Source organism: Gorilla gorilla, chromosome X, assembly GCF_029281585.2.
Source record: "Gorilla gorilla gorilla isolate KB3781 chromosome X, NHGRI_mGorGor1-v2.1_pri, whole genome shotgun sequence".
NCBI lineage: Eukaryota > Metazoa > Chordata > Mammalia > Primates > Hominidae > Gorilla > Gorilla gorilla.
Window position 1 is genome coordinate 82218543 of NC_073247.2, and position 25929 is coordinate 82244471.

At 47.7% G+C, this 25929-nt stretch overlaps 2 protein-coding genes across 4 annotated transcripts in view; both read left to right on the forward strand.

Moving 5' to 3' along the window:
* The window catches only part of KIF4A (kinesin family member 4A), a 128250-nt gene extending 115175 nt beyond the window's left edge, over nucleotides 1-13075 (forward strand). Inside the window, exons 29-31 of the mRNA XM_019019439.4 lie at nucleotides 10132-10248; nucleotides 11905-12027; nucleotides 12306-13075. Coding sequence (XP_018874984.1) covers nucleotides 10132-10248; nucleotides 11905-12027; nucleotides 12306-12509 — 444 coding nt within the window. The 3' untranslated portion in view covers nucleotides 12510-13075. The remainder of the gene's footprint in view (nucleotides 1-10131; nucleotides 10249-11904; nucleotides 12028-12305) is intronic.
* A 2315-nt stretch (nucleotides 13076-15390) lies between these two features.
* GDPD2 (glycerophosphodiester phosphodiesterase domain containing 2) lies at nucleotides 15391-25919 on the forward strand. Of its 3 annotated transcripts, XM_004064328.4 has the most exons (16): nucleotides 15391-15641; nucleotides 17234-17347; nucleotides 17612-17715; nucleotides 18023-18116; nucleotides 18312-18371; nucleotides 18631-18729; nucleotides 18908-19001; nucleotides 19126-19271; nucleotides 19397-19479; nucleotides 19573-19723; nucleotides 21751-21972; nucleotides 22173-22321; nucleotides 24566-24713; nucleotides 24838-24920; nucleotides 25171-25199; nucleotides 25293-25919. In XM_004064328.4, the coding sequence occupies exons 2-16, from the start codon at nucleotides 17243-17245 to the stop codon at nucleotides 25343-25345; spliced, it is 1620 nt and encodes a 539-aa protein (XP_004064376.1). In that variant the 5' UTR covers nucleotides 15391-15641; nucleotides 17234-17242; the 3' UTR covers nucleotides 25346-25919. The 3 variants fall into 3 exon arrangements, with proteins under 3 accessions (XP_004064376.1, XP_004064378.1, XP_004064379.1); XM_004064330.4 differs by lacking the exon at nucleotides 17234-17347 and having other exon boundaries at nucleotides 25293-25916; XM_004064331.4 differs by lacking the exons at nucleotides 17234-17347; nucleotides 17612-17715 and having other exon boundaries at nucleotides 25293-25917.
* The last annotated feature ends 10 nt before the right edge of the window (nucleotides 25920-25929 follow it).

The window sequence follows — 25929 nt, forward strand, 5'->3', positions numbered from 1 at the left end:
CCACTTTTAATCACCACAAAAAATCCAGTGAAGGGCCAGGCGCAGTGGCTCACGCCTGTAATCCCTGCACTTTGGGAGGCCAAGGCGGGCAGATTACCTGAGGTCGGGAGTTCGAGACCAGCCTGACTAACAGGAAGAAACCTCGTCTCTACTAAAAATACAAAATTAGCTGGGCCTGATGGCGCATGCCTGTAGTCCCAGCTACTCAGGAGGCTGAGACGGGAGGATCGCTTGAACCTGGGAGGGTGGAGGTTGCAGTGAGCCGAGATCATGCCATTGCACTCCAGCCTGGGCAACAAGAGTGAGATTCCATCTCAAAAAAAAAAAAAAAATCCAGTGAGATATTTACTATTTGCATTTTCCAGATGGACCCCCGACCCACAGGAGGGAAATGACCTTGCCCAAGGTCGTAAAACTAAGTGATAGTCAGGACTTGAAACCAAATATTCTGACTCCAAGTCCAGTTTGTTTCCCCCACATCATGGTTATGTCAGTAAAAACCATAGACCAGAAGTTGAGTGGGTACTTTATCTTTGCCTAACAGAGTAATTTTACTCTCTAGGCTAAGGAACAAAAAGAATTACAGAAAAAGCTAATAATTAAGATTAAACACACTAAGTTAAGGCTACTTAGGAACAATCTGACTTAGGCATGCTTTATTTTCTTATACAATGATAGTCCTACTCAAACCTAGATGTTTTATGTTGAAACATTAACTTCCCAGGCATTACAGTTCAGCACCACTACCCCCAACTGTGCCCTGCAGCCACATTCCACTTAAAGAGAACAGTTCACGAGTTATCTTAGCTGGCTTCCTACATTATTTGATTTGATTAGCCTATAGCTCATCACCTGGGGAACTAAGCCTTATAAACCCACACCACCATGATGAAGCAAGTCATAAGATATAGACAGCCATGGTGGTAAGTCATTTGGTCAGTCAGAATCATCAAGAATGCAACATATCATGTGCTCATAGTGAAACTAAGAGCTCATCCTTAGCTTCAGAGAGTTTATAATCTAATGGGAAAACAAGGTAAAGGAATAGAAGCCTACCTCAGCATATTCGTCTCAGGGAGATGGACCGGGGAGTTTTTGGTTTGTTTGTTGTGTTTTTTCTTTTGAGACAGAGTTTCACTCTTGTTGCCCAGGCTGGAGTGCAAAGGCGCAATCTTGGCTCACCACAACCTCCTCCTCCCGGGTTCAAGCGATTCTCCAGCTTCAGCCTCCTGAGTAGCTGGGATTACAGGTGCCTGCCACCATGCCCAGCTAATTTTGTATTTTTAGTAGAGATGGGGTTTCTCCATGTTGGTCAGGCTGGTCTCGAACTCCTGACCTCAGGTGATCTGCCCACCTCGACCTCCCAAAGTGCTGGGATTACAAGCATGAGCCACCGTGTAAGTTTTTAAGAGTGACTATAAAGCCAAACCAAGGAGGTGTAATTTAAGAAAATGCCAGGAAAGAGGTGACTATTGCTGCGTTGTAAGACAGAAAGGGAAATACAGTCTTGGGAGCAACTGGGAGACATTTCTGGCACAATGAATGGCATATTCCTAAGACTTGAAGATGGTAGTGGAACAGAGAGTCGGGACACTTAGAGAAAATGGGGCAGAGCGTGTCTCTTTCATTCATTTACTCAACAAACATTTATGGACGTTTTACTATAGTTGAAGTAGAGAGCATGAGCTGAATGTAGATTAAAAGGTCAGCTAAGTAATAGGAGGCAGAGTTGAGAAGTACACACAGAAAAATGGTAGAGGCCAGGCGTGGCTCATGCCTGTAATCCCAGCACTTCGGGAGGCCAAGGCAGGCGGATCACCTGAGGTCAGGAGTTTGAGACCAGCCTGGCCAACATGGCGAAACCCCATCTCTACTAAAAATACAAAAATCAGCCAGGCATGGTGACGCATGCCTGTAATCCCAGCTACTTGGGAGGCTGAGGCAGGAGAATCGCTTGAACCCAGGAGGTGGAGATGGCAGTAAGCTGAGATCACACCACTGTACTCCAGCCTGGGATACAGAGCAAGACTGTCTCAAAAAAAAAAGAAAAGAAAAAAAAAAGAAAAAAAATGGTAGAGGGCCTAAAGCTCTGGAAAGGAATTTCCAAATATGAGGCGAATACAGGTATACTTGTCCTCAAGGAAAGCTTCATATATTTATTAGAGCACTGTTGCTCTAAGCTTAAAAGGGCAACATAGAAGTATAGCAAATATTGCAGTAAATAATATTTACTATTAGTGATAAATCCTACGTCTAAAACAATGAGGAATTACTGTTTTCTAGGCTTTTCCCCTGATTTTATAATTTGGAAAGTGAATATAACTGGGCTTTAAAGGGAACAAGTTAGCATAAAATCTGGTTTCTCTAAAGTTACCTTTTGGCAGTCTGAAAGTACATGGATACTATGACTGCTCTTTGATCAGACTGCTTGCAGACATATTACCTGTAGACCTTGATGCTTCACAGAGGACCTTTATTATTACTGCTTCAACCCAGCTGAAGCTGGCTGGGACTATCACTAGATTACTGAAAAGGAGACTGAAGCAGGCACCAAAATGATGACTTGTCCAGAGTTAATGGCTTCCTCACTCAGCCACATTTCCTATATGTACTAAGGAGATGCTGGGGGGTAAGTCATGTGCTATCATAGAAAAAGTAGTAACCTAGAAGCCAGATAGACATGGGTCTTGAGTTTGCCACGGGTTCATTGAGTAACCTTGAGCAAGTCAGTCTCCCTGGGCCTCAGATTCCTTACCTATGCAATGCAGGGTCTAGAACAGCGGTCCCCAATCTTTTTGGTACCAGGGACCGGTTTCGTGGAAGACAGTTTTTCCACGGACTGGTTGTGGAGGTGGTTTGGGGATGAAACTGTTCCATCTCAGATATCAGGCATTAGTTAGAGTCTCATAAGGAGTGCGCAACATGTGCAGTTCACAACAGGATGAGATTCTAATGCTGCCACTGATCTGACAGGAGGCAGAACCCAGGCTGTAATGCTTGCTCGCCTGCAGCTCACCTCCTGCTGTGTGGCTCAGTTCCTAACAGGCCACTGACCAGTACTGGTCCCCAGCCTAGGGGTTGTGGACCCCCTGGTCTAGAACAGATTATGTATAAGGTTCCTTCTAGGACTAATATCCTGAGTCAAAGTAACAGTCAAAGTTGTGTAAATGGGTTTTAATAACAATGCTTTTATATGGTGTTATATGGTATCTGAAAAGTTAGGAGGAATATATGCAAAAGCACCTTGTGAAGGATACAGTATCATGCAGATATTGTTGTTAAAGCACTGTAAGCATTTTACAAATATTCTCATTTGTCACATTTGGCAGAAAAGAGGAAGCAGGTATTCTTGCCTCTACCTTACTGATGAAGGAATAGCCTGGGCACGGTGGCTCATACCTGTAATCCCAATACTTTGGGAAGCCAAGGTGGGAGGATCACTTGAGCCCAGAGTTCAAGGCTGCAGTGAACTATGATTCTGCCACTGCACTCCAGCCTCAGTGACCGAGCAAGACCCCATCTCTAAATTTAAAAATTAAAAAAAAAAAAGAATGGAGATTAACTTGGATGAAGTGACTTGTCCAAGGTCATGCCAAGCATTAAATATAGGACTAGAGCCTGAGTCTCCTAATTCCTAGTCTGGTATTCTTTGTTTTTTGTTTTTGCCACAGCATCACTTACCAATCCTGGTATTTTTTTTTTGGACCAGATCTCATCCTTCTGAAGTATGAGGTACAGTGTAACACTGAGCTTGGTGCTAGAGGAATTATGGACTCTAAAGCAGTAGTTCTCAAGTCTAGCCACACATTGGAACCTCCAAGGGAGCTTTTAAACATGGAGCCTGGGACCCCACCCCCAGATATTCTGATGTAATTAGTCTGAGGTAGGACATGGACTTTTTGAAAAGCTCCCCAGAGATTTATTATGTGCAGCCAGAGTTGAGAACAACTGGCTTAGGGGAAACCCAGACTCTGCTTTCCACTCTCTACAAAGAATCCCTTGGCCGGGTGTGGTTGCTCATGCCTATCATCACAGCACTTTGAGAGGCCGAGGTGGGAGGATTGCTCGACGCCAGGAGTTCAAGACCAGCCTTGGCAACATAGCAAGATCCCATCTCTACAAAAGAAAAAGAAAAAAAAAAAAGAGTCCCCCTATTACTTCTCAACTACGGTGCTGGGACATGCTGGTGGGTTGCCAGCAGTTGTGATACACACACACACACACACACACACACACACACCACCCTGTATACATGTATTAAATACATTTGTAGTTATGCCTGTGATAGGGACACATTCTGTCTTTGACTTTCTAATCTGCTTCTTGGTGTGAGAGAGAATAGGATGAAGTTACAGCTCATGTACCTGGCATTCACGCAACTACATCTGTCATGTATGTCATGACTGTGCTATAATACCACTACCAGGTGTTTATCTAACCTCTTCTTGCTTGAAGACTTCTAGTAGGGGGAAGCTCACAGTCTTATAGGACAACCCATTGGATTCCACTAATTGTTAGAAAGTTACTTCTTGTTTAGCTGAAATGTGCTGTCCTATACATCATCCCAGTAGGTCTTGGCTGTGTAAGAGCCTAGTCATTCTTTATGACAGCCCTTCAGATACTGCTTTCATGATATTATCCCTAGGATAAAATAGAGAGACATGGATGAGGTAACAGCATTTTTGAAGCATTTAGATGAATTTGTAAATGGCCAAAGGACCATACCCAGGCTGTAGCAATCAATGGATCACTGTCATCCTGGTGAAGTATCACCAGGACATGTCATAGAACTCCATCTTTCATCCTGTCTTAAAGCAGCAAAGATTTTTTGTTATGATAATGTCTAGCGTTGGCAAGGGTGACTAAGAAGGGCACTTCTGGCTGGGCGCCGTGGCTCACACCTGTAATCCCGACACTTTGGGAGGCTGAAGTGGGCAGATTACTTGAGCCTAGTAGTTTGAGACCAGCCTGGGCAACGTGGTGAAACCCTGTCTCTACTAGAAATACAAAAGATTAGCCTGGCATGGTGACACACACCTGTAGTCCCAGCTACTCAGTGGGGGCTGAGGCCACAGGATCACTTGAGCCCTGGAGGTTGAGGCTGCAGTGAGCTCTGATCATGCCACTGCACTCCAGCCTGGGTGACAGAGTGAGACCCTGTCTTAAAAAAAAAAAAAGAAGGGCATTTCTGTATTGCTATTAGGAATATAAATTGGTATGCCTTTCAGGAAGGCAACTTGAAAATACGTATCAGTAGCCTTTAAAATGTTTCTATCCTTTGACCCAGTAATTTTACACATACGAATTTATACTAAGGAAATAGACATTGGTATGTAAATATATTTATTCGTTTGACAAATTTTTTTCTGAGCACCTATGTGCCAGGCACTGTTTCTAGATGCTGAGAAGACATGAAACAAGGCAGGTGAGATTCTTTACCCTCATGAAAGTGGTATTCTTGTGGGGAGAGACACATAGTAACCAGAAAAATAAAATAATTTTAGATAGTGATGAGTGAAAAAGAAAAGAAAATATAGTGAAGTCATAGAGAATGTGGGATGGGAAAAGAGCACTTTAGAAGAGTGCTTGGGGCCAGGCGCAGTGGCTCACGCCTGTAATCCCAGCACTTTGGGAGGCCGAGGTGGGCGGATCACTTGATGTCAGGAGTTCAAAACCAGCCTGGCCAACACAGCAAAACCCCATCTCTACTAAAAATATAAAAATTAGCCGGGCGTGATGGCGCACGCCTGTAATCCCAACCACTCAGGAGGCTGAGGCACAAGAATTGCTTAAACCTGGCAGGCAGAGGTTGCAGTGAGCTGAGATCTCGCCACTGCACTCCAGCCTGGGAGACAGAGCAAGACTCCATCTCAAAAAAAAAAAAAAAAAAAATAGTGCTTGGGTAGGCCGGGCACGGTGGCTCATGCCTGTAATCCCAACACTTTGGGAGGCTGAGATGGGAGGACTGCTTGAGGTCAGGAGTTAAAGACCAGGCTGGGCAACATAGCGAGACCCCATCTCACTAAAAACAAAATTTTTTTAAAGAAGAGTGCTTGCGGAGCTCTCTCTGAGAAGGAAATATCTAAGCTGAGGCCTAAACAGTGAAGAGCAAGTCAGGAAAAGCATCAGAAGAACATTTCAGGAAAAGGGAACAGAAAATGTAAGACCTCAGGGCAGGAATGAGCTTAGTATCTCAAGGAACAGCTAAAAAGGCCAGTGTGACTAGAATGTATCAAGCATAAGCTACAGTCAGGGGATGGGTAGTCAAGGGCCAGATCATGGAGGGCCTTGTCAGTCGTGGTACAGTTTAGATTATATTTCTATACAAGGATATCTACTGCAACATGATTTATAATAGTGAACAATTACTTTCAAAACAATCTTAATATTTAACATTAGGGGACTGGTTAAATAAATCGACATTATCCCCATGAGGAAATATATACAACTATTAAAGTCAAGTTTTTTGATTTTCAAATTTTGTAAAGTGATATATATTATTCTGCTAATCAGAAAAAAAATGTTATTGTGGTTTCTACAGAGCAACCAGAGAGCAAAGGTGATGGTTCTCATATGAAAAAAACTTAAAGGCTTGAATTTGACTATAAGCTCAGTATGAATCCACAAAGATGTGACAGGAAAAAAAAAGCAACTGATTTTAGGCCTCATGAACAGGACTACTGGGTCCATAACAAGAGAGGTGTTTATCACAGTCCACCTCACAGTGGCCACACCACATTTAGAAAGTTGTGCTCATTTCTAGATCTCACAATTGAAGAACTTTGACAAATTGGTGTATAGTCAAGGTGGTGAGGATACATGAGAACCATGTCATGTGGCGAATCATTGAGGGAAGTAGGTACATTTAACTTTGAGAGGATTTGGACAGAAGGGGACTGGGGAGTAAAAATTACGTTCAGGGTTTGAACAGTTATTCTATAAAAGTGGGGTTAAACTGATTCCATGTCATTTTAGATGGCAGAATTGGGTCCTATGATTAGAAGTTATATAGAAACTATTATCACCTCAGGATAAATAGAGCTTCAGATAATTAGACCAGGGATGTTAAGAGGGGCTTCATACATCAAACCAGTCTTTAGGTGGTCGCTGAGGTCTCTTCTCACTCTGTTCCTTCATCCTGTGAGCTCAGCCACCTCTGTCTTTTCAAAGCCAAACTATCCCATTTTCTTCTACGATTTTTCTTATAGCATTGCTTCCTATAATTCTGATCACTCACCTCTTTTTTGTTTAACATCCTCTTTATAAAACATACACACTGAATTCCTGAATGTGTATACAAGAAAACATGCTTATTGATTAAACTGGTTTAATAAATGGAAAGCCCTTATAGCAGTGCCTGGCACACATTAATGTTAGCTATCACTACTGCAGCCTTGTTTATAAGAATGGAAAATGGCACTATCAGGAGAACGGGTAAATTGTGGCAACTTCATAGAGTGAAAATGAATGGAATTGAAGCTATATGTATCAACATATGTCATTTATACAAAGTTTAGAAACGTGTAAGACAATTTCTTGTTTGTTTTTGTTTTTTTACAAAAACTCTTATGTGTGGCTAGGTGCTGTTGCTCACGCCTGTAATCTCAGCACTTTGGGAGGCTGAGGCAAGAGGATTGCTTGAGGCCAGGAGTTCAATACCAGCCTGGGCAACATGGCGAGACCCTGTCTCTACAAAAACAAAAAATTAGCCAGGCATGGTGGCATGTGCCTGTGGTCTCAGATACTCTGGAGGCTGAGGCAGGAGGATCACTAAGTCAAAGAGGTTGAGGCTGCAGTGAGCTATGATTGTGCCACTGCACTCCAGCCTGGGTGACAGAGCAAGACCCTGTCTCCAAAAAAAAAAAAAAAAAACTAATGTGGTAAGAGACATACATAGGAATGATAAATACCTAATTCAGGAGACTGTTTATCCCTGGAAAGGGGGAGGCAAATAGGATCAGGAAGGAGTGCATAGGAGACCTTGGTTATATCTGCATTTTACTATTAAGGGGGGTTAGTGGGGGCATGAGTGAGGTTTTTTATTGCTATTGTCTATGCTTTTGTACACATGAACAAAATTATGGTGCCCTAAAATAGGATGCATTATTTCTTTTTTTTTTTTTTTTTTGAGACGGAGTTTCACTCTGTCGCCCAGGCTAGAGTGCAATGGCATGATCTTGGCTCACTGCAACCTCCGCCTCCCGGGTTCAAGCGATTCTCCTGCCTCAGCCTCCTGAGTAGCTGGGATTACAGGCATGCGCTATGATGCCTGGCTAATTTTGTATTTTTAGTGGAGACGGGGTTTCACCATGTTGGTCAGGCTGGTCTTGAACTTCTGACCTCAGATGATCTGCCCGCCTCGGCCTCCCAAAGTGTTGGGATTACAGGCGTGAGCCACTGCGCCCAGCCAGGATGCATTATTTCAAATGGGATCCAACTGAGCCAGGGTACAATGAAATAATTACTCCCCATCTTTTCTGAACTCCAAATTTCTACCTGACTGCATTTGCTTTGGGATAGCCATTTCAAGCTGTTGACTCACAGAGCTTGCTTACACCTCAAATCCCTAGGCCCTTCTCTGCACAGTCTTTTTTTTTTTTTTTTTTTTTTTTTTTTGAGATGAGGTCTCACTCTGTCACCCAGGCTGGAGTGGCGCGATCTCAGCTCACTGCAGCTTCCACCTCCCAGGCTCAAGTGATCCTCCCACCTCAGCCTCCTGAGGTTGACACCACGTCCAGCTAATTTTTTGTATTTTTGGTGGAGACAGGGTTTCAGCATGTTGCCCAGGCTAGTCTCAAACTCCTGAGCTCAAGCGATCCACCCGCCTTGACCTCCCAAAGTGCTGGGATTACTGGCATGAGCCACCGCACGGTCTACTTTTAAGCTAGATCACTCCCCATGTTGTATTTATATGGCTGAGTTGAGGGGAACCTAAATACCAAACTTACAAACTTACTTTCTTTCTACTTTCACCCCTTAAGTCCAGCCTGTCAAAATATTTTTGAATTGTGATTCTTTTATCTTACATATTACTAATCCTTCCAGCTTTCTGTCATTGTTAGAGCTGATAAATATGCCTACCTTGTAGACTAGTTATGAGATTCAAATGAGATTTTGTATTTATGTACATGAAAGTACTCTGAAAACTGTAAAGTGCTATCAAATGTAAATGATTTTATTTCATATCATCAGTGATTTATCAAAATGTGTTAAGGACAAAGCCCAGGCTAACACTGGACAAAATGCAGAAATGTGAGCTGGATGAAAGTACAGCTTGGTAATTCTAAAAATACTGAGCAACTACACTTAGTTTTTAAATGTACTTAACTATATTACCATCCAGCTCACAGTGCTCCACTTTACCCATAAAGTTGTCATAAGAGTCTTTGTCAGTTGCCTTGCATTATTATGCTGTCCCTCTGATCTGTCCTTCAAGTATTCTGTCCAAAAGAAAATGGATTTTTCAGCCAGGCGCGGTGGCTCACGCCTGTAATCCCAGCACTTTGGGAGGCCAAGGCGGGCTGATCACCTGAGGTCAGGAGTTCGAGACCAGCCTGGGCAACATGGTGAAACCCCCGTCTCTACTAAAAATACAAAAATTAGCCAGGTGGCCAGGCACAGTGGCTCACACCTGTAATCCCAGCACTTTGATAGGCCGAGGCAGGTGAATCGCCTGAGGTCGGGAGTTCAAGACCAGCCTGGCCAGCATGGTGAAACCCTGTCTCTACTGAAAATACAAAAAGTAGCCGGGCATGGTGGCAGGCACCTGTAATCCCAGCTACTCAGGAGGCTGAGGCAGGAGAATCACTTGAACCTGGGAGGCGGAGGTTGCAGTGAGCGGAGATCGTGCCACTGCACTCCAGCCTGGGTGACATAATAAGACTCCATCTCAAAGAAAAAAAGAAAAGAAAAGAAAATGGATTTGTCTGGCAAGACTTGTTCTCTTTAAACCTATGACGGTTCTTGGTGATTATTGTTTTACCAAAGAAGAGAGGACTAAGGAGATTGAAGCTTGGTAGATAATAGTACTTTCCATTTTTTTCTAGAAAAGCTTGCAAATGAAGGGAAGTCATTTTAAACTAGTCTTCTAACCCTTTCAGTAATGTGTCTTTCTGCAAACCTGTTTTGCAGTGTTCCTGCAAGGGCTGGTGTGGAAACAAGCAGTGTGGGTGCAGGAAGCAAAAGTCAGACTGTGGTGTGGACTGTTGCTGTGATCCCACAAAGTGTCGGAACCGCCAGCAAGGCAAGGTAGGATCAGTGCTGTTTCCTCTCCCCTTCCCTTCAGACCTTCCACTAGTTTCCACCCTCTTTTTCTGCCTTCCATCCTGAAACCTGGAGTCTCCTGCACAGCTCTTCCAACCCTTCTCCTTCCCTCTGCACCCAGAAAAAGAGACAGTTCACTTCTCAATCCTTTTTCCTTGCTGCTTGCCTGTTCACATACCCCTTTCAGAAACCACAGCACTTCCCAGCAGATTCCCAGGTATAGAGCTCTCCACCCCCAGGCTTGGCTGTAAAGTTTCTGTACTGTTTTTGAGATGACAAAGACAAGAAAGCAGGCACTCACAGGCATATAGACATGCAGGATCAAATTAGTCCAGAGGTTTAACTGGAACTGTAAGAGCCACGTACTGAGGTAGCAGCTTCCAGGAAGTTAATCCTTTTGACATCTCGAGACATTCGTTACCTAGACTCTCTCCATGGCAACCAGCTAGCTATTCCATGGCTCTAGAAAAAGACCCACAGGAACCAGGCCTTTCTAATAGTCACTGTTGTAAACCAAGTTAACCTAAATGTCCTCTTAATATTGCTCCCAGGAATAGCAAACTCAGGAAAACCAAATGTTCCCTGGGAAGAGCAGCACCAAGCAGGTCAGATCCCTATACCTGCCTTACACCTACCTGTGCAATAGCAAAAATGCATTACTACAGCTCTATATGTGATATACAGTAATTCTAGCAAGCACAATCTAATGATGATTCATCATGCATTTCTTGAACATCCACATGTGAAGAGTTTCAATCTGCATCTTCTATTAAAAAGACCTGGCCGGGCACAGTGGCTCACGCCTGTAATCCTAGCACTTTGGGAGGCCGAGGCGGGCGGATCACGAGGTCAGGAGATCAAGACCATCCCGGCTAACACGGTGAAACCCCGTCTCTACTAAAAATACAAAAAAATTAGCCAGGCGTGGTAGTGGGTGCCTATAGTCCCAGCTACTCAGGAGGCTGAGGCAGGAGAATGGCGTGAACCTGGGAGGCGGAGCTTGCAGTGAGCTGAGATCGTGCCACTGCACTCCAGCCTCAGCGACAGAGCGAGACTCCATCTCAAAAAAAAAAAAAAAAAAGACTTCTAACATAGATAGGCAAGCTAGAAGTCAGGCTAAGAACTGTAGAAGTAGCAGAGACCTTAAGGATCCTCTATTCCTGTGGTTTTTCAATTTGCGTTCAAGAGTCATGTAGTAGCTCCATGAAAGGGCCTCCAGGCAGAGGGGCATGGCCCCTTCCTCCCTCCTCCCATCTCTATCTGTTTGTCTCTCGGACTCAGTTTCCTTAACTGAAAGGAACACCCAGTATGGATGCTAAAAGAGATATTGCAAATTGTAGAGAGGGGGAGTTTAGTCAAACAAATGACCAAGGCTTGTCTTTGCTTTAAACCTGGCCTTGTGAGATGTCCCATGCAACTACCTAGTCTTTGCCTTCAGAGGCCACCTACAGGCATTGCTCCATTCCTTCAGGGACAGAGCGTGTCAAACACTATGACCTCCCCAAGCAGGGCCTCCCTAAGACTTGCTTCAGCTGACTAATCAGGCACTTAGAGCTGTTACCTCTTTGGTTGAATGGGAGCAGACTGATTTTGTAAACCTGGCAGCCAAATTTATAATATGCCTGTCTGCTTGATTTTCAGGATAGCTTGGGCACTGTTGAACGGACCCAGGATTCCGAAGGCTCCTTCAAACTGGAGGATCCTACCGAGGTGACCCCAGGATTGAGCTTCTTTAATCCCGTCTGTGCCACCCCCAATAGCAAGGTAGGTGGGCTAAAAGGCAGGCATTGGAAAACTGGATTAGCGTCCTTCTCTGCATTATCTATGATAGACCAGTAGGAGAGAGGCAGGTGGAGTAAAGGTGTAATCAGCTTGCTGGGAACTAGGGATCGGGCATAGACTCTAGTCTGGTTTTTTCCATAGAATGATCTTAAAGAACACTTCATACTACTGGGAGTATGTCGAGCATCTATAGCAGCTCGGCTGGGCTGAGCTTCTGCCCCTTTCTAAAGTCTATTCATACCTGTCTCTGTCCCTCCTAGATCCTGAAAGAGATGTGCGATGTGGAGCAGGTGCTGTCAAAGAAGACTCCCCCAGCTCCCTCCCCTTTTGACCTCCCAGAGTTGAAACATGTAGCAACAGAATACCAAGAAAATAAGGCTCCAGGGAAGAAAAAGAAACGGGCTCTGGCCAGCAACACCAGCTTCTTCTCTGGCTGCTCCCCTATCGAAGAAGAGGCCCACTGAAGTTGGAGTCATCATCTCTACCCCCAGTCTGGCTTGGGAGATGCTTTCAGGTTGCAGCCAGAAGGGGTTTTTTAAATGACTTATCTGGATTTCAGGTTTCTTGCTGTTGAAAAAAGGAACAAAGCGTTACTGAAAAGAAGGTAACCTTTGTTGGATGTGGGCCTTAGCCTCCAGGTCCAGACTACTACTCTATGTTCTCCAGAAGGGTGCTAAGTCACCTACTGAAGAGAGAACCAACTGACTTTCCTATTGACTCATCAGGAACCAGTCCTCAGTATGGTCAAGTTGTTTCTTATTTGTGAGCAGTTCAGGCTATCTCCTGATGGGGATGAGGCCAAGGCTTTCTTATCTTTTGGTTGTCTCTGCTTAACGGAGGAGCCTGGCCTAGGATGGAGGCCTGGCTTAGATCTTTCATTCCACCTCAGGAATGAGGTTGTGATCTTTCCTGTCCTGACCCTCTCTGAATTATGTTTCAATAGTACTCTTGATTGTCTGCCATGTTGTTGAAGCAAATGAATTATTTTTAAATGTTAAGTAAGTAAATAAACCTTAGCCCGTCTACTGTTTGGGAAGATCCTTCTGTGCTAGAGGGAGAAATAAAATTTCAACCTGTGTTCCTCAGCCCCTGAGGAAGCTAGTAAGGGGATTCATTACAAGTACCTGAGCCTCCCTGCCTTATTGTAGCTGCCCTCTTTCCCAGAGGGTATTGTGGAATGTGACGTGTCTTTATGTTGCTCTGCTACCCTAGGAAATCAGAATCGCGTTAGCAAGGCCAGTGGCCTGACCTCCACTGTAGAACCTGCCTGGCTTCCAGATTTGGGAGGAAGAAACCACATTTACTAACCATCTCCATGTTCTTGCCACAGTTTTATTTGTTCTTCATACACACACAAAAAGGTCAACATAGATAGATGTCCTTATTTTACAGATGAGGAAACTGGGGTATAAAGAAGTTAAGTAACTTACCCAAAGTCACAAAGCTAGTGAGCAATAGAGCTAGGACCTGAACGCAGAGCTACCATCCAAGCTTCACTCTAGCCAACTCTCTAGAGTGCCAGCAGCAGCCACTTCTAATGCCCTGCAGCCTGATTTCTTAGTGTAGGAGGGGCGTTGCACCACACTGCTGTCCAGTCCCAGGACAGAACAGCACTGGCTCCTTGCATTCTCCTTTGAAAGATGCTTACGCCTTACAGTCTATCAGTGTTCTCTATCTCTGCTTAAAGCTAAAAGGGGGCCAGCCCTGGAATGCCATACACAAGCTGCTGACTGGCCTTGTAGCCTTCTGAGGTAGGTGCTCACAAGCCCTGCGCTTCACATCCATGCATTCTGAATCCCAAAACCCTTCTCCCCAAAAAAGCTCCCAAACCATCCCCAAACACTCAAAAGCCAAGACTCCTCTAGAATCCACCAGAGCCCAAGCAAAAGAAATTGAACAACAATCTGCCTAGAATGAAGCCTGCCATGGACTAGGTGACCTGCTGGTCCTCCCTGGCCTCCTGCCAGCAAGCAGCCCTGCTTCTCTTTGCATTTTAATGCCGAGGGAGCAAGGGAGCCTCTGCCATTGCCAACTAGAGCCTCTGGATACAATGAGAAGCCTGAGTGGGAGGGGGGCCAGCTCTTGGCATAAGAGAGCCAGTCTTCCTTCTCACTGTTTGAAATCCAGTGTGTGTTGGGGGAGGGGTAAGCAGGCTTATCCCCAGAGAAAACATCCTTTCCCACCAACACTGCACTAATAGCCCCCAGACCTCGAGTCACCGCATCAGGCGTAATGTAGAGGGAGAGGTCAACCAAGCCAGCCCCTGGCCCCCATCCCACCCAGACCCCTGTGCTTTAGCACTAAGCAAACTATAGTGTGCTAGCCAGCCCTTCCCTGCTGATGCTGATGCTATAGTAGCAGCATCTTTTCTATGTGTTCATCTTCCAAAAGCCTGTGACCCCAATATACTCTACACTCCTCAAAAGATTCTTGGAAAGAGACTCATATGCCTTAGGGACAAGGCAGCAGAAATGACACAAGTCCTGAATGAGCATCTCCTGTCTGGGGTGATGAGGGAAGGTGGGAGAACTGCTAGTGTCACCCAGGATCCACAAGGCCCATGGGGACCTCTGGTCCAGAAATGGCAACTTGCTATCCAGAGTTCAGGAAGTAGCTTGCAGCTTCTGTTGCCCAGGCTGGAGCACAGTAGCACAATCTCAACTCACTGCAGCCTCGACGTCCTGGGCTCAAGCAATCCTCCCACATCAGCCTCCCAAGTAGCTGGGACAAATGACCAAGGCTTGTCTTTGCTTTAAACCTGGCCTTGTGAGATGTCCCATGCAACTACCTAGTCTTTGGTAGGTGCACACCATCATGCCTGGCTAATTTTTGTATTTTTTGTAGAGACGGGGTTTCAGCATGTTGGCCAGGCTGGTCTTGAACTCCTGACCTCAGGTGATCCACCCGCCTCGGCCTCCCAAAGTGCTGGGGTTACAGGTGTAAGACACCGCGCCAGGCTGCAGCTTCTTATACATACACCTTGCTGAATTAGAAGTAGGAGCTCAATAGGGGAGGGAGCCTAATGAATCAAGGCTGTATTCCCAGGGAGCTTGAGACTTGATGTTAGGCTTACACACACACACACACACACACACACACACACACACACACACACCCCTTTCCAGTGGGCTGGCTGGGCCTCTTCTCACTGCCAAGTTGCAAAGTTGTGTGGTCACCTCCCCCCCCCCCCCCACCAGCTTCCCGCCAGCCTGTGCCCTCAGCCCTCGCCTCCCTGAGCCAGGACAAAGCCCCGGCAGTGACTGGGAGGGGAACAGGAGGAGGGACAGAGGGATGGGAAAGCCTGCACAAAGGAATTCCTCACCCCAAGCCCCCTGACCGCCAGCGAGTAAAGAAGCAGATTTGCTCTCCCTCCCGCTTCCTCCCTCCCATCTTCCCACCCGGGCTGTGCCCAGGCCACAGAGCAGCTGCAGGCCTTGGGAGAGGACCCACACAGCCTCCTGTAGGTGGCAACAGTGCCACCTGTTTGACTCATAGGGCTGAACCGAGGACTGAAAAAGGGAGGAGGCAGACCACTCGGAGAGGAGCTGGGAAGCAGTGCAGAGAGGAGAGCGGAGCGGAGCTGCCGCTGAGCAAAGGTGTGAGGGTTCGGGAAGGCTGGGGGGCTACAGGTGGGAGCTGTGGAGCAGAGACCAGCTCCATCCCACTGGGATTGGGCCGGGGGATTGAATGGCACCCCTGTCAGCTCCCCTACTTGGGGTTTTCAGGCTGCTCAGACCCTGATCCCATCCTACAGACAGCTCCTGAAGGGAGGGGACTCTGGAAGGCAGTGTCTGGGGTGCAGGGGTAGGACCCCAGGGGAGGCAAGAGCTTAGAGCAGGCTATCAAACCAGCTCCAAGATGGGCAGAGGCAAGGGCTTCCCTTTGGGTTGGCTTTTTACCGGGAAGGGTCTCATAGAGGGGAGGGGTTTCCTTCCCCCAGCTCCAGCTCCTCACCCCTACCCTAACCCTCCTTTCCCAAGGCAGCATAAAGAGGGCAGTTCAGAAGCAGCCACACCTTCCTGCTTACCGGACCCACCCACTGTGCACCCCTCTAAGACTCCATAGCCTCGGGAGAGCTCTGAGGACAAGAGGTCCTGTCCCTCAGCCCGCACGCACACATGCTCACACACTTTGGGTGTATCCAGGGGCTCCTTTACATACTCAAAGTCACCTAAAATCATATTGTACCGACAGCCAGTTGTGCTGTCGCGTGCAAATGCTGACACAAATCACATACCGTCTCGCGTAGAATCAGTCACGTACCCAGCCAAGTCTGGGGATCAGCTCAGTCAGCCAAACCCAGAAGCATAAGGTACAGTGGTCCCCTGCCCCAAGACAACCACACCCTGCATACACACCTTTGCCCTGCGTTTGTTGTACTTTCACCAAAGCTAACTTAGAGGGTGGGGCTCCTAAAGGCGAGTCTGGGCTTCTGGTTGGGGTTGGGGTTGGGGGATGACTGCGCAGGAAAGGGCAGGACTTGAGAGGAGGCTCTGTATTTTGAAAATCCAAAGATTCCTTTAGAAGACTGGGAGTGACCCAGGCAACATGTTCACCTCAAGTCTTTCTCTTTTTGGCAGTGCCCTTTGTCCCCTGAGAGGTGGACACAGAGAATCTTTCAGGGATTTGTGATCTGAATAATCTCTATATCCATAGCAACTGGCCAACTAGCTGGGCCTTCCTTAGCCCCAGGTCAGAACTGGAACCTTTGCTTCAGGTTACTCCTGCTTCCTGGGCTGGAAAGCAATTCAACATGGGGTTGCCTCCAGCTTGGCCAAACCTGCTTTAACTTGCTGAACTGAGTTTGTCCCACCCTGGGCAGTTTCTCTTGAGTTCTTACCCCCAGGGCAAGCACTCCATCCCCAGAGGTGTGTGCTGTTAAATGGGGAGGAGCTGGAGAGAGTGGATATGCATCCTGCCAGAAAAGAGGCTGGACCTCTTGGGTGTCCCACTGACTCTCCAGGTACAAAGGGAAACAAAGGCTCTGGAGACTGTCTCCCATTGCCAGGCTTGCAGCTGGGGCTGCTCGCCTCATCCACTCTGGCACTCTGGGCCTGCCCCGTGACCTCCGTTGCTGAGCAGCGGCCCAGGCCTCTACCCCTCCCCCGGGCTCCTCAGATACGCTAGGAGGGAGACTGGGATCTGCCCTCTGCCAGGGTCCCTGATGGTCGAGTGTCCCTTCCCCCAGGCCTTCACCATGGCCGAGTCCCCCGGCTGCTGCTCCGTCTGGGCCCGCTGCCTCCACTGCCTGTATAGCTGCCACTGGAGGAAATGCCCCAGAGAGAGGATGCAAACCAGCAAGGTGGAGTAGGGATGGAGGGGGGAGGCTGGAAGTCAGAAGGCAGAGGCTCACTGGAGGGGATAAGAAGGCCAATTGTGCTCATAGACAGCTTGGGGGAAGGGGCTCTCTCTCCCAGGAAGAAAATCTCCCTCAAATATGGAAAGAGCTGCCCCCCGAGCAGAGCAGCCCAACACGGGGCAGGCAGCTCCCTTTAGCTGCCACCCGTTGGGGACTCTGAGTTTGAAGTAGGTATTGGTTGTGAGTTTCTCTCCTGCCCCTTTGCAGTGTGACTGTATCTGGTTTGGCCTGCTCTTCCTCACCTTCCTCCTTTCCCTGGGCTGGCTGTACATCGGGCTCGTCCTTCTCAATGACCTGCACAACTTCAATGAGTGTGTCATGGATTCCCCCTGCTTCCCCAGCATACATGTCAACCTGCTCCCCACCCTGGGACCCCGGGGTGCCCCACTGTCAGTCACCCCCCAGCCCTGCCCAGCTGCTCAAACCCAGCTCTGCTGCTACCCAATCTCCTTAGAAAATCCCTCCACAAAATCTCCTCAATCCTTGGAGCCCCTGGCCCCGTGAGGGGCTTTCTCCTCACTCCCTTCTAGTCTTCCTGGATCCACCCACCCCACCTCCCCTCAGGCCACTATTGACACCCCTTCCCCCACTTGGACACTTCCCTCTCCCCTCCCACAGATTCCTCTTCCGCCGCTGGGGACACTGGATGGACTGGTCCCTGGCATTCCTGCTGGTCATCTCTCTACTGGTCACATATGCATCCTTGCTATTGGTGGGTCCGGAGGCCGCTGGCCTAACCCCACCTCAGCCTTCCTTCCTGCTTAGTTTTAGCTCCCTATTCTCATCCTGGCCACTGAGGGAGGGGGCTAATTCTTGGGTAGGAGGGAAGTACCAGCCTGGGAAGCCCACCTCAGTAACCTTGCTCCCCTCTTGGCACCCCATAAGTCCCACCGCTCTCTTCCTCTAGGTCCTGGCCCTGCTCCTGCGGCTTTGTAGACACCCCCTGCATCTGCACAGCCTCCACAAGGTACAGCAGGGATGGGAGTGCATGGGAGAGGGGGCCACTGGGCTCAGCACTTGGCTGGCTATTTGCTGAGGACCTCACTTTTATACCCCCGGGGGGTCAAGCCCAGGACCTGAAGCCCAGTAAGTGTTGAGTGAAAGGAGGAAAGCAGATGTGTCAGGGGAAGGGAAGGGTCGGGTCCCATCTCTATAGAGTGAAGGAGCAGCTCACCAACCATAAGCCCAAATTGACCAAGAGGCCTCATTCATCCCTGGCCCCCCAGGTGCTGCTGCTCCTCATTATGCTGCTTGTGGCCGCTGGCCTTGTGGGACTGGACATCCAATGGCAGCAGGAGTGGCATAGCTTGCGTGTGTCACTGCAGGTGAGTGGCCAACCTCCAGTGTCTAGACCGGAGCCTTGGCTTGTGGCCAACCCTAGAACATATCTCGCTCCTGTTCCCCCAAGACTGCAGGTAGCTCTGAACTCCAGCAGTCAGGCCCTAAGAGGAAAGCGGGGAGGGGCACTGGAGAAGAGCCCACCTCACCAGCTCTTGTCCACAGGCCACAGCCCCATTCCTTCATATTGGAGCAGCCGCTGGAATTGCCCTCCTGGCCTGGCCTGTGGCTGATACCTTCTACCGTATCCACCGAAGAGGTGCCAACGCCGCTGCCCCACTCGCCCTTGCTGGCCACTCATGCTCTGCCACCTGCACTCTGCCTTCCATCCCCAGAGCTCTCCCCTTGCCCATTCTTGAAAGCCTGTCCCCCACTCCCCACAGGTCCCAAGATTCTGCTACTGCTCCTATTTTTTGGAGTTGTCCTGGTCATCTACTTGGCCCCCCTATGCATCTCCTCACCCTGCATCATGGAACCCAGAGACTTACCACCCAAGCCTGGGCTGGTGGGACACCGAGGGGCCCCCATGGTGAGTGTTGGACAGAATGCTGGGAGGGTGGGGAGGGTCTGCTCGTCTGCACTATAGCGACCAGGCCTGTGGGTTCCCAGTCTCCCACCCTTCCCTGCTACCTCATCACCCATTCCCTTTCCCAGCTGGCTCCCGAGAACACCCTGATGTCCTTGCGGAAGACAGCTGAATGCGGAGCTACTGTGTTTGAGACTGATGTGATGGTCAGGTGAGGGAAGCTGGGGCTTAGGGGATCTGGGGGGCTGAAGGACATGATGACCAGCCCCAGAGCTTGGCCCTCTGACACCCCTTGTGCCCTCAGCTCCGACGGGGTCCCCTTCCTCATGCATGATGAGCACCTCAGCAGGACCACGAATGTAGCCTCTGTATTCCCAACCCGAATCACAGCCCACAGCAGTGACTTCTCCTGGACTGAACTGAAGAGACTCAATGCTGGATCCTGGTTCCTAGAGGTGAGGACAGCCTCTGCAAAGAGGCAGCCACCTGCAGGGACACTCAGAGAGGGCAGAGTTCATTCTGTTGATAAGCATTTGCTCAACCCTGTGCTAGGCAATAAGAACATAGTCTGTGCTCTCAAGTCACTTCCACCTAGTAGAGAGCCTAGGCAGCAGACAATTCAGGAAACCCAGAGCAATAAAAACATTTTCCTGCCTGGGAGAGAATCAGGAGTGGATTCATACAGGAGAGGATGAAAGTCTTCTTCTAAGATGCACAAAGCAGGGAACAGGAACTCCTTCAGAGGGAAGAGGACACGTAAAGCCCAGAAGTCTGAAAAAGGGTGTTTCCAGGAATAAAATGTGGCTGAATGTAACTGAGAGAGACAATTCGTGGGAGTGGTAGGGAGCAGAGGCTTGGCCTTGAAGAGCTCCGAATGCCTGGCCCAGAAGTGTCAACTTCAATACTGTAAGTGGTACAAAATATTTAAAAGGATATTGAATTTTTTCAGTTCCTCTTCCCCTGATTGTAAAAGTAATACATGTTCATTGTAAAAAGTAAAACATCAGAGAAATAAGAAATAACATAGAAATCAAAATCTCCCATAATCCAATCCCTCTGAAATATTCACTGTTAACAGTTGGATACACACACACACACACACACACACACACTCACACAGTCCCCGACTTATGAGGTTCCACTTAATGATTTTTTTACTTTATGATGATTTGAGATTGATATACATTCAGTAGAAACTATACTTAAGAGTACCCATACAACAATTGTTTTTCATTTTCAGTACAATATTCAATACATCACATGAGATATTCAATACTTCATTATAAAATAGGCTTTGTGTCAGATGATTTTTGCCTAACTGTAGGCTAATGTAAGTTCTGAGCACACTTAAGGCAGGCTAGGTTAAGCTAGGATATTCAGTAGGTTAGGTATATTAAATGCATTTTTGATTTTCAATCTTTTCAATTTAAAATGGGTTTATCAAGACACAACCCCATCATAAGTCAAGGTGCATCTGCATACACAAACTCTCTCTCTCTCTCTATTTTGCACAGACAGAATCATTACACAGACTCTTTTGCAATTTGCTTCTTTTCCATTTAACTCTTTACATCATATCAGATCAGAGTGATTAACAGCAAAGGATGTCTGGGTTTAAACCCTGGCTATACCACTTACTGGCTGTGTGACCCGAGGCAGCATTTCTTAGTCTCTCTGTGCCTCAATTTTCTCATTTGTACAATGGGAATAATAACAGTACCTACCTTGTAGGGTTATTGGGAGGATTAAATCAGTCAATGCACATAAAGTACTTAGAACACTGCCTGGTACATAGTAAGTACTTAATAAGTGTTAGATAGCTAGCTTTATCCATGTCAGCAATTAGGAAGTGAGGTCATTCATTGAGAATAAGGAGAGGAGAGTAGCAGAGGCTTGGAATAACACTAGGGGGAATGGGAGAGGGAGCAAATCAAGAGCAAGTAAAAGGATTGTTAAGCAGCGCTGAGAGCGAAAAATAAGGACTGCAGTGCCAACAGCCCACATTGTGTACTCTGCCCATGGCAGCGCTCAGCCCCCAGTTCTAGGGGTGGAGGAGGCAGACAATTGTAGAATTGAATCAGAGTCTGGGAGTTGTAGGGCAAGTGGGACAGAAAGGGAGCTGAGAGTGCTATGGAAAAGTAGTTCAAGCTGTGGATGGACCATGGGTAAGGGATGTAGGTGCGGCTAGAAAGGGGCTGATGAACTGGGAAGAAACCAAAGGGTCAAGATTGCAGAGGTCTCCTCGAGACCAAAGAGAAGGTGTAGTGGGAGAGAGAAAGTTAGGAAACTGGAAGGGTAGGAGGTTGAGGTCACAGAGTAAGATGGTAGATGGTCTGGAAGAAGGCCACAGTTTGGAAAAAGGCCCTGGCTCAGAGGTGGAAAGAAGCTGGACACCAAGTGGAAGATATGAGTGAAGATAGTGAGGATGGGGGCAAGGCCTGGAAGCCTCTTCTGGTCTTGAAATAATTGTTCTTTCTTATAGAGGCGACCCTTCTGGGGGGCCAAACCGCTGGCAGGCCCTGATCAGAAAGAGGCTGAGAGTCAGACGGTACCAGCATTAGAAGAGCTATTGGAGGAAGCTGCAGCCCTCAACCTTTCCATCATGTTCGACTTGCGCCGACCCCCACAGAACCACACATACTATGACACTTTTGTGATCCAGACATTGGAGACTGTGCTGAATGCAAGGGTGCCCCAAGCCATGGTGATGTTGCCAGGACCCCCTCTCCCCACCCTGCCTTCCCTAGGCCATGATGATGAGGATGATTTTGAGGCTGCCCCTACCCCCAGGGCCCTGCCCCAGCTCACATACCCCATTCTGTGGTCAAAACTCTTTGCCCCTGTCCCTGCCCTTGGAATCCCTAGGTCTTCCCCAGCTTCACACCCATCCTTCCTGAACCACAGGTCTTTTGGCTACCAGATGAAGATCGGGCTAATGTCCAACGACGGGCACCTGGAATGCGCCAGATATATGGACGTCAGGGAGGCAACAGAACTGAGAGGCCCCAGTTTCTTAACCTCCCCTATCAAGATCTGCCACTATTGGATATCAAGTGAGTGCTAGAGGAAAGGAACCAAGGGGATCACATGAGGCTTAATGGCAGGGAAGAACCAGTTCAGGGAGAGCAAAGCCTCTTGATTCATTCACTCACACAAAAAGTATTTACAGAACACTTGCCATGTATCAGGTAGTATTGCAGGCTTTGGGGAAACAACACAGATAAGACAGACAAGGTTCCTGCTTTTGTGGAATACATGTACTACTGAAGAAAACAGAATAAACCACTTAACAAAATACATGCATACTGAAAAGTGAAAAAGTGTTATGAAGACAAAACAGAGAGATGTAGAAGAGTGGTTAGGTTTGGGAGTGATGGGCTGGGGCAGGGAGGTGGGTGCACCCACATTAGGAAGGCTGGTTAAAGAGGTGATATCTAAGCTGAGACCTGAATGGTCACAAGGAGCTAACTATGAGCTGCAGAACAGGAACAGCAGTCTAATGAGCAAGGGGAAGGGGAAGCTAGAGAAGCAGGCAGGGGCCAAATTGGGTAGGACCTTGTAGGCCACGGGAAGGATTTTATTCCACAACAGACATCAGGGTAAGAGAGCGTGAATCAGGGAGAGTCCCAGATGTGAGCTGAGCCCCAGAAGCTGACCCAGCTGAACCATGACAGACTTCAAAGCATCTGGTTGCTAAAGCCTCTTATAAGGTCCTTGTGTTCAGATAGAAAAATGTGAACTGAATGATAGCCCAGTTATCATACATATTTCTTTTTTTAATTTGAATTTTAATTAAAAAAAAATTTTTTAGAGATAGAGTCTCACTCTGTCACCAAGCCTGTAGTGCAGTGGCCTGATCAGAGCTCACTGCAGCTTTGAACTCCTGGGCTCAAGTGATCCTGAGTAGCTAGGACTATAGGCACACACCACTATGCAAGGCTATTTTTTTTTTTTTTTTTTTTTAGAGACAGGTTCCTACTACCTGCCCAGGCTGGTCTCAAACTACTGGCCTCAAGCAATCTTCCTGCCTCGGCCTCCCAAAGTGCTGGGATTACAGGCCTGAGCCACTGCCCCCCTCAGCCTCCCGGTTATAAGCATGAGCTATCTCACCTAGCTATGTAAGTATTTATTTCCCCGAGTTATCACCAAAGAGGAAGACATGACATAGGGTTTGGTTCTCACCTTAGTCTTGTCCTGGTCAATATCAGCTGCTAATCAACTGCTGATCATGTTTCCAAAAGATGTGAATTGGTATTGAATACACTGATGATGGAATCGAGGCCCTGAAAGGTCTAGGTGCTGTAAAAAGATAGGCCAAATCTAGCAAGATGAAATGCACCAGGGATAGATGGAAAGACCTCTATTTGGGGCCCAAAAGAATTTCAGTTGCACAAAGACCAGAGAGGAGACACTGGCATCACCTGGAACATGTGTGAAAAAGACCAGGGCTTTCATTGAACAGTATACATAGTGAGTCATCAGTGGGATGTAACATTGCCGAAGGCTAACCTGACTCTGGGCTACCTGAATACAGGCATAGTGCCCAGAGGACAGGAGGAGATAGTTTTGCTCTATTCAAAGGTGACCCAAGCTGGCTGGGCATGGTGGCTCCCACCTGTAATCCCAGCACTTTGGGAGGCCAAGGCAGGAGGATCACTTGAGCCTAGGAGTTCAAGACTAGCCTGGGCAACATAGCAAAACCCCGTCTCTATAAAATAAAATAAAATAAAAACCAGCTGAACATGGTGGTGCCCACCTATAGTCCCAGCTACACTGGAGGCTGAGCCTAGGAGGTCAAGCTGCAGTGAGCCAAGACTGCCACTGCACTCCAGAGCAAGATCCTGTCTCAAAAAAAAAAGGCTGGTCCAAGCCCATCTGGGATATTATTTTCAGAGACGGGCCCCATATTTTCAAAGGAACATTGATAAATTGGAATATATCATATTAGAGAGGCTTGTACAGGGAAGGAAATAATAAGAGTAATGGCTGAAGGAGCTGGGGCTGTGGGGCCTAGAGAAGAGAAGGCTCAGGGAGACAGGGCCTCTGCTCAGGACCCAGGGGAGAGACACATTGTGTGGCCCCAGATAGCAAAGCTAGGACCCATGGGTGGAATCCACCAGAAGACAGAGTTCAGCTATGAAAGGAAAATCATTGTTGGTCAGGGGCTGCTATGGAAAGGCAGAGCTGATACCTCCTTGGCAGCGGCACTGTAGATTCAAGCACAGGCAGGGGGCTGCCTCCCATGTCCTGTGCACCATGATTCTGGACATTCCCTATTTTCTTTCCCACCTTCACAGGGCATTGCATAAGGATAATGTCTCGGTGAACCTATTTGTAGTGAACAAGCCCTGGCTCTTCTCTCTGCTTTGGTGTGCAGGGGTGGATTCGGTCACCACCAACGACTGCCAGCTGCTGCAGCAGATGCGTTACCCTATCTGGCTTATTGTAAGGGCTCTGGGACTGTCACCTCTCCTCTTCTCCCATCCCTGGTTTTCCTTAACCCTGTCCCTCTCTTCCTTACTTATTTCCCCTGACATTCTACCCTTGGGGCCTTTTCCTATTTTCACAGACCCCTCAAACCTACCTAATCATATGGGTCATTACCAATTGTGTTTCCACCATGCTGCTTTTGTGGACCTTCCTCCTCCAAAGGTGAGTGCTTTGTGCCTCAGCTTTCTGGGTCCTTACTTTCTCCAGGGCCCTGGTGATGAGGCTGCTTCAGACTCACATATGCTGCCCAAGGCTTGGGGTCTGTTTAGTTCCTTTGAGATTCTTAGGCCCTTCCTTATACTATCAAATTGGCTTGAATGTAGGAAAGGCAGTTGGGGGGAGCAGGTGTGGGGGCTGGAAGGGCCTGCTTGAAGCTAGCTGAACTCATAATGGGAAGCTTTTCTCCCCACAGGAGATTTGTTAAGAAGAGAGGGAAAACTGGTAAGAACTTTCTCCCCTCACCTCACGTTTCTCCTCCTGTAGCTTTCCCCTTGCTTAACTCCCTAGATGACCCACCCTCCCCCTCCTCCCCAGGCTTAGAAACAGCAGTGCTGCTGACAAGGATCAACAATTTCATGATGGAGTGAATGCCCTGCCCTGCTTCCCCACCCAAGCCAGTCTACATTGCCCAAACAGCAAGGGTTGGAGAGCGGCTTAAGTGGAATGCTTCAGGGATGGTGGGTTGCAAGTGGGGGGAGCTTTGCCAACAGGAGATTTTGAACCATGAGGGCCCTCTGCCCAGGTGATGGGCATTCCCTAAGCTGCTATGGAATCTGCTCCCTTTGGGGTTTTGACCTGAGATGTTTGGGAAGACAGTGAGTAATGAGAAGTTTCTCCCCAAATGAAACTAGAACAGAGGAAGTAAAAGGGAGATTGCTCGGATAATGTCTCAGACTTGTGTGCACGTGTTCTTGCATAGAAGGCACAGGGTGTGTCGGGGTGGGATAGCTTGGAAGAGGGACTGAAGGAGATAACGAAATGGTCTTTTCCGGAGAACTGTAAGATGATAGAGACACCATCGCCACTCCACGATGTACTGTCTTCCTCGACCCTTGCAGCTTAGCTGTTTTCCTGCCTAGAGGCTAGGAGCTGAAGAGCCCGTCTAGCCGTGTAATTCTGTGCTTACAGGTGGCTTTTTGCTGTGCGCAGCCTTTTCTTCAAGGCAGGTTGG